Consider the following 6,533-nt stretch of genomic DNA (forward strand, 5'->3'; position numbering starts at 1 on the left):
TGGTTACGATTAGGAAAAGAACGTAACTTTTGTTCAATATTGGAAAAATAAACATGCCTTGTGTCAAGATTCAAGTCTGTGTTGGCTTTTTGAATATTTAACCACAATCACCAAGCAATGTGAGCGCCTAAATATAACCAGAAAAATGTACTTGTGCTTTAGTTGCCATATAGTAAGAAAAACAATAGAAAAATATATATAGTGTCACAGTGTATGAACAATACACAACTTTGCAGATGAGTTCAATAAAATAATTTTCCTCATTAAAATCTACTCATGTGACATTATGTATATTTCGTAACTACCTCTTATAGTTGCTGGAGTTCCAGAGACTTGGAGAATCTATGCCAAAGAGCACTGAAGCTGTTCTGGAGGCTCTTGGTGGAACAAAACTAAACTTTAAACTATACTTTAATTTATCATCCATCTTAGTTGTCATTCATGCAGTTTGCTGTGTAATCAAGACTTCCTGACCAGCAAAACTTGGGATTTGCATTTCTACATATCAGACTCATTAGGAGTAGAATAGACTGATGTTGAGATTTAGACTGAAGGGCTGAGACACCTGAGGTAAAGCAAATGTTCTAAGGATAATTATTCTACAATTTATGCCTTTATGTGCCATCAAAATGTTCTGTTAATTCTCAAAACAGCTGTTTGGATGATTTCATTTTCAGTCATTGATCAGTTCAGTCTGTTCCAGATGTTATTTTGTGATGAACTTTTCTTCAAACACCGCGTATACTTCTACTGCAGAACTTAGTCAGATACATGTCCTACTACAACTAGAGAGAACACAAAAAAATTACCAAAAGATACTGAAGCATTCAAGTTGGGAAGTAAGTTATTACATGAAATGGTGGCTGTGCTAAGTTTTCCCAATGTCCAGGCTTCTTTATGGGGACTTACTGGAGCCTCTTCTATGGTAAATGGACTGAACTTGTATAGTGCCTTTCTAGTCTTCCAACCACTCAAAGCGCTTTTACACTACGTGCCAGATTCACCCTTTCGCACACATTCACACAGTGATGGCAAAACACTGTGTCGAACAGAAACTAATTCATTCACTCTGGAGCAATTTGGGGTTCAGTATCTTGCTCAAGGATAATTCGACATGCAGTGGGGGGGATCGAGCCAACAACCTTCCGATTAGTAGACGACCCGCTCTAGCTCTGAGCCACGACTGCCCCGAGGTGACTTTTCTTTTCTGTGGACACAAAACTCTGAGATTTGACAGAAGGTCTTTACTCACTGTGATGTTTTAGATAAGTGGAAACTGTCTACCACACTCTTTTGGAGCTGTGTTGGAAATCTCTCAACATGATAAATAAGGTCAACATTTTAAGACAAAACCAAAGGAAAAAATAGAATAGCAAATTTTGTAGCCCAGGGAAAACTGTTAAAGAAAAAAAACACGAGTTAAAGGTGGCTTATGCAGTTCTAATCCAATAGCCTACACATCTTTTTGTCAAACTCAGTGATTTCTCCACCTGCCTTTAAAATATTATGTCATATAAACAACATATGTAAGTTGAGCTGAGCTGTGTAACTGAATTGGTGAATTTGCTCTATAATCTAAATACAAAGTACGATGTAGTAGAAAGTATATTATTTATTAGTATTTATGAGCAACCAATGAGTCCACCATTAGCCAGTTTGCAAACAACAGGTGTGTATGCTGTCACACTGTCATGACTTATTGGGAACTGAGGCATCCTTGATGTAACACTCAGGCTTGTCATGGTCTGCTGTAAAAAAGGCCAATATACATATTCAGGAGTAACTTCGATGATGATGACAAACTGTTTTGATTGTTTGAAGTGCTTACAAACCTGTAGAGGTGTTTTCACTTATTTATTTATTACAACTCTTCTCAGGATGGTGTGAGTTCAGACTGTGGCTGATGGTATGTGTCTAACTCTCCTGTCAGCTTTGTTGCAAACTGGGACAACTGACAGCTTCAGATGCAAAATGGACCAATTTGTTAAAATGGGTGTGAAAAATGTGAAATAAAAGTACATGTTTCATCGCCCATAAGACAACTGTTGTCACTGAGAAGACTACAGGAATTCAAGAGCACAAACCTTTTCACTTTGCTTCAACCTGCAGAGGTCTAATTAAATAAGTGAAGCCCCCTGTAGAGCAAATTCACACACTCACTCTCAAATTTCACTCTGCAAATTCATTTCAGGCTGTTTGAAGGTTCTCTCTCTACAATTATTGTCTTTTTCAAAACAAGGCCTATAAACCATTTGAAAAATGAAGGTTTGTGACTTAACAGGCTGCTGATGTGAGTGTCTAACATTAAACCTGCCTTATAAGCTGTTTCTTTTTCTCCTGCCCTGTCTCTAGCAGAACCAGCCAGTACTTTGACATATTTTAATTCACATCTGCCTTGAGAACAAATGGAGAAATGAGCAATCCCCTAGTGATGACTGAAAAGTGCTACTTTTGTGGTTTGCTTTGGTTGGTGACCTGTTTTAATGTGTCACCAAATATGAATCCATCTGACTCTGCAGGAGAGGAAGAAGTCTGAGAGAGTTCTGTCTGATAAGTGCATGCTGTGATGAAAGCACAACTGGTTTTGAAAATGAACAATAGTCACAAAAAGATACATTTAAAATGTGTCAATTTAAGAGCAGAGGAATTCCTGGGATTTTTGTTATGTTCTACATAGAGATTCTTATAGCTGACCTGTAAATAGACTGTATTTTTTTGTTGTATTGCACCAAATGACCTCTTCCTCTCTGAAACGTCCTACAAAACACTGAAGGACTTTGAATAATTCAATTCCAGTAATGAGACGAATAAACAAATGCGTGCATGAATATTCAGAGATTTAGTTCATATCGTTCCAGCTTCAAAAGCCTTTGGAAAACATTGCAACAGCATGCACAATCTGCTATGCAGCTGCTACCTTTTCCTAAAGTGTACGGGCCTTTACTCATCACTGGCTCCTTTCTGCCAGCAGAGCTTTTCGTGCGCGTCCTAAGCGGCTGTTTACACGAATATTTTGCAAAGATGGCGATTCCAAATGCAGTTTTTCGTGGTCGCCTTCTTGTCATAAATGTTAAAAAAATATTAAGGTATTCAATATCTGTAATATATCAATATTTGAACACATTACCACAGATACATTCTGCAGGACGAAAGTCCAGTTGGACATACAGGTGACTATAAAATGACACAGTGTGTGAAATGAATCTGATTCCGAACCAGCTGAAGTCCACTTGAGGATCACAAACACACTGGCTTTTTTTCTGTGATCTGAATATCATCCAGCAGGAGATACGAGCTCAAAGTTTATTTCATGAGGGCACAAATGCTATAAAACATTAAGATTATATCAAATATGGTTATTTTATAAATTAAATCTTAGAAATCTTGTTTTTATTAAAGCCCTCCCTTTTTCCATTAGATGGACATCATGTATTTTATGTAGGACTAAGGATTAGGTAATAATAAAGTTATTGTAAAGTCAAAAGAACCACACGCCTGTACTTTTTGTTTCTGGATAAATCTAAACCGTACAGACCATCTTAGCAGCCTTTTCTATGAAATCAAGTCAATTCTATTTACATGGCCCACAATTACAAATAGTCTCATTTATGGAATTAAGCTATTAAGCTTTATGCTATTTTAAGGTGAAAAACAGATGGGACTTCATTGCTCAGCTGTTGATGGTTTTTCTCTGGCTCATTTTTTTATAAACTGCTTGCTTCTAAATGATAATATGTATGATGATAAAAGTCAGCTTTCAAGTGAAATGGTTAAAACCTAAAGTAGGATTAAGTCATTCGACATGAAAAATACTGTTGATGTTTGTTTGAGGACACCTGTTCTCTAGGCCTACTGTTGGTGTTCAAGTTTATGTGATCTGTAGGCCTGTTGGTGTATCAGTGCTGCTTTATGTTCATCCTCCTATTATGTGAGATATACAAACATATTTAAAAAAAACATCACCAAAGACTTTTTCCCTTTTCAATTAATCGTCTTTATTTTACATTTCAAACCCCAACATAATCAGAGATTCGTCTGAAATTCCCGTCCAAAATAAGTAAATAAATATCATTTTCATTTTTTTATTAAAAAAATAAAGAAGTGGTCACTGTTTGCGCCGGACAGAGAAAAACAGCCTACTGAATAGGAAACAAGGAGAGAAGCATTGAATAAAAGACGGATAGAATAAAGCAGGTGCAATATGTGCGGGGTGGGGGAGTCTCCCCACACATTAACAAGACTCTAATATATAATATCTCCCGCTATTTAAACTGAATAATCAATCTACATATTTACACTCTTCCACCTGCAGGCCCACAGAACGGAAAAGCAACCAGCGACTCAATTTGATCTTTAAATAACTGTAGAGACACACAGATGCCTGGGCCATCAGAGATTTCCAGTAACAAGTTCAAGTTTTGTTGTGCTTTGGGAGCTCTGTGGGGGGAAAAAAAACACCTGTTACAATTGAGGTTAATTACCATAAAACACTAAGTTAGTTGCGAAACCCCAAAGTCCCTGTGAGGAAAACCAATGCATTGTTCTTTACTGGCCCCGTCGACACAACGGATTCAGCAACAAAGATAAATTAAAAGCGTAATAATGTGGGTAGAGAGAGTCTGTGATAACCCCAAAAGTTCAACGCCATTTAGATCGGAGTCACTTAGAGTCGCTGGTCAGCCTCGGCATGGTGACGGTGCTCATGCTGGACACATGCGGAGGCGGGACTTGGCACATGCTGCACGGACAAGGCATCCCGGTGCCAACGCCCCAGTGCTGGAAACTGCTGCCCAGCGGCCCTGCGCCGGCAGCGGGCGCTTTGAGGAGTCCGTGATGGGGTCTGACCGAGGTGACTGCGGCGATGCCGGGCGCGGACAGAGAGGCGGTGGAGACGGGCGGGAGGAGCGGGTGGTGCACCGCCGGGTGTGTGGCGTGGGAAGCTGCCGGGTGTCCGGGCACGGGCCCCGCGTGTGTCATAGTCCCACAGGCTGATGGGTGGAAGCCGCCGTGGTGTCCGCTGCTGCCGTAGATTTCGCTGACCAGCCGCTTCATCTCCTCCAGTGAGTTGCTCAGCATCAGGATGTAGTTTCTAGCCAACAGCAGGGTGGCGATTTTGGAGAGTTTGCGCACCGACGGTCCGTGCGCATAGGGCATGACCTCCCGGAGCCCGTCCATGGCCACGTTGAGATCGTGCATCCTTTTCCTCTCGCGGCTGTTGATCTTGAGGCGGATCGTCTGCAGTTCGCCCTCGGACAAGAGCTTACGGTCTTTCTTGGCCAGATGCAGGGCGAGGGACTCTTCGTCGGCGGCGGAGAGGCCGCGCAGGCTGGCGAGATCTGACGGAGAGTCGCTCTGTGTGGAGGACACGGCGCCGGAGAAGCCGTGCACAGACTTTTTTAGGGTTGACAGGAAGATGTCGTCTACTTCGGGAGATGACGGTCTGCTAGACACGCGGCTCGTATCTGAGTCCATGGTCCTGTTCCAGCACTGTGCTCTGAAGAGAAATACACATTTTTGGTTAATTTACTGAACCAAAATTCCACATCTCTGCCATCCCCAAAAAAGAAAAAAAATGACTGTTGATAAAAAAAAAGTTTGATGGTTAATTAATAGGCTAATTTAAAGTAGGATTATGTATAAACTAAATGTGGCTTTGGATTAAGCTAGACGGAATATTTATCCTGAATGCTGAAGTACTTTAACTTTAACATTTAAGCACGGCTTATAAGTGTAAATTTGCTTTATCTTTTTTTCTGTATATTGATATCGGATCATCAAATAAGGAACAAGAGAGCAATTATCAGTTAGTGCCTTTCTTTTCTACACAATTTCTACTTGCGTTTAGGTAGGCATAAATAAAGCATAGCCTAAGGAGAACATAAAATCTGCGTAAGGTTAAAGTAATTATCTACAAGAAAGTCTGGAAACCACTAATCAAACACTTACCAAGAGTGATTCCAAGCGCGATGGTGAGAAAAACCTAAACGTCAAATCCACTTGTTACTCCAAATCGCATCTGACAGCCCATTTGGCACGCCTGCGTGCGACCGCAGGGTTTTATAGCAGGCTGAGGCGCACAGGGTCCGGGTCACCAGGACAACGCAGTTTCTGTCCCGGCTGCCTCCCTGCGACCAATCAGCTCCGTGCAGGGAGGAGGGAGAAAGAGGGGGGAGGAGGGTGACAGAGGGTCCTCCAGCCTGATGTAATTACCAACACACAGCATTAAGTGAAATCAGACACACTCCCTCCTACATATGGCCCCTTCTTGTGAAAATGCTGGCCCGCGTGTGGATGGATTTTATTATAATAACACAGAGAATAAACCGCTTTTCGCCTCTCATAAGTGAATAGTAATTCGTTCAGGATCCAGAGACAGTGACAGGCAATAAATCAGAACACATTTTAATGATTTAAATAACTAATAATGCATTAGTTTTGAACCGAAATTGTGACTACATTTAAGAAAAAATGCTAAATGTCGAATTAATTATTTTTTGAATTTATTATCGTGCAATTTTCATTAATATATATAG

At 40.7% G+C, this 6,533-nt stretch overlaps 1 protein-coding gene across 1 annotated transcript; it reads right to left on the reverse strand.

The window, feature by feature from the left end:
* Positions 1 to 3,970: 3,970 nt before the first annotated feature.
* On the reverse strand, positions 3,971 to 6,045 carry olig2 (oligodendrocyte lineage transcription factor 2). The gene is made up of 2 exons (XM_051403161.1): positions 5,947 to 6,045; positions 3,971 to 5,494 (listed from the first exon to the last, which is right to left on the reverse strand). Exon 2 carries the CDS (start codon positions 5,470 to 5,472, stop codon positions 4,660 to 4,662), a length of 813 nt encoding a protein of 270 aa, XP_051259121.1. The 5' UTR covers positions 5,473 to 5,494; positions 5,947 to 6,045; the 3' UTR covers positions 3,971 to 4,659.
* Between the last annotated feature and the right edge of the window lie 488 nt (positions 6,046 to 6,533).

The sequence above is a fragment of the Dicentrarchus labrax genome, unplaced genomic scaffold (genome assembly GCF_905237075.1).
Source record: "Dicentrarchus labrax unplaced genomic scaffold, dlabrax2021, whole genome shotgun sequence".
In the NCBI taxonomy this organism is placed as follows: domain Eukaryota; kingdom Metazoa; phylum Chordata; class Actinopteri; family Moronidae; genus Dicentrarchus; species Dicentrarchus labrax.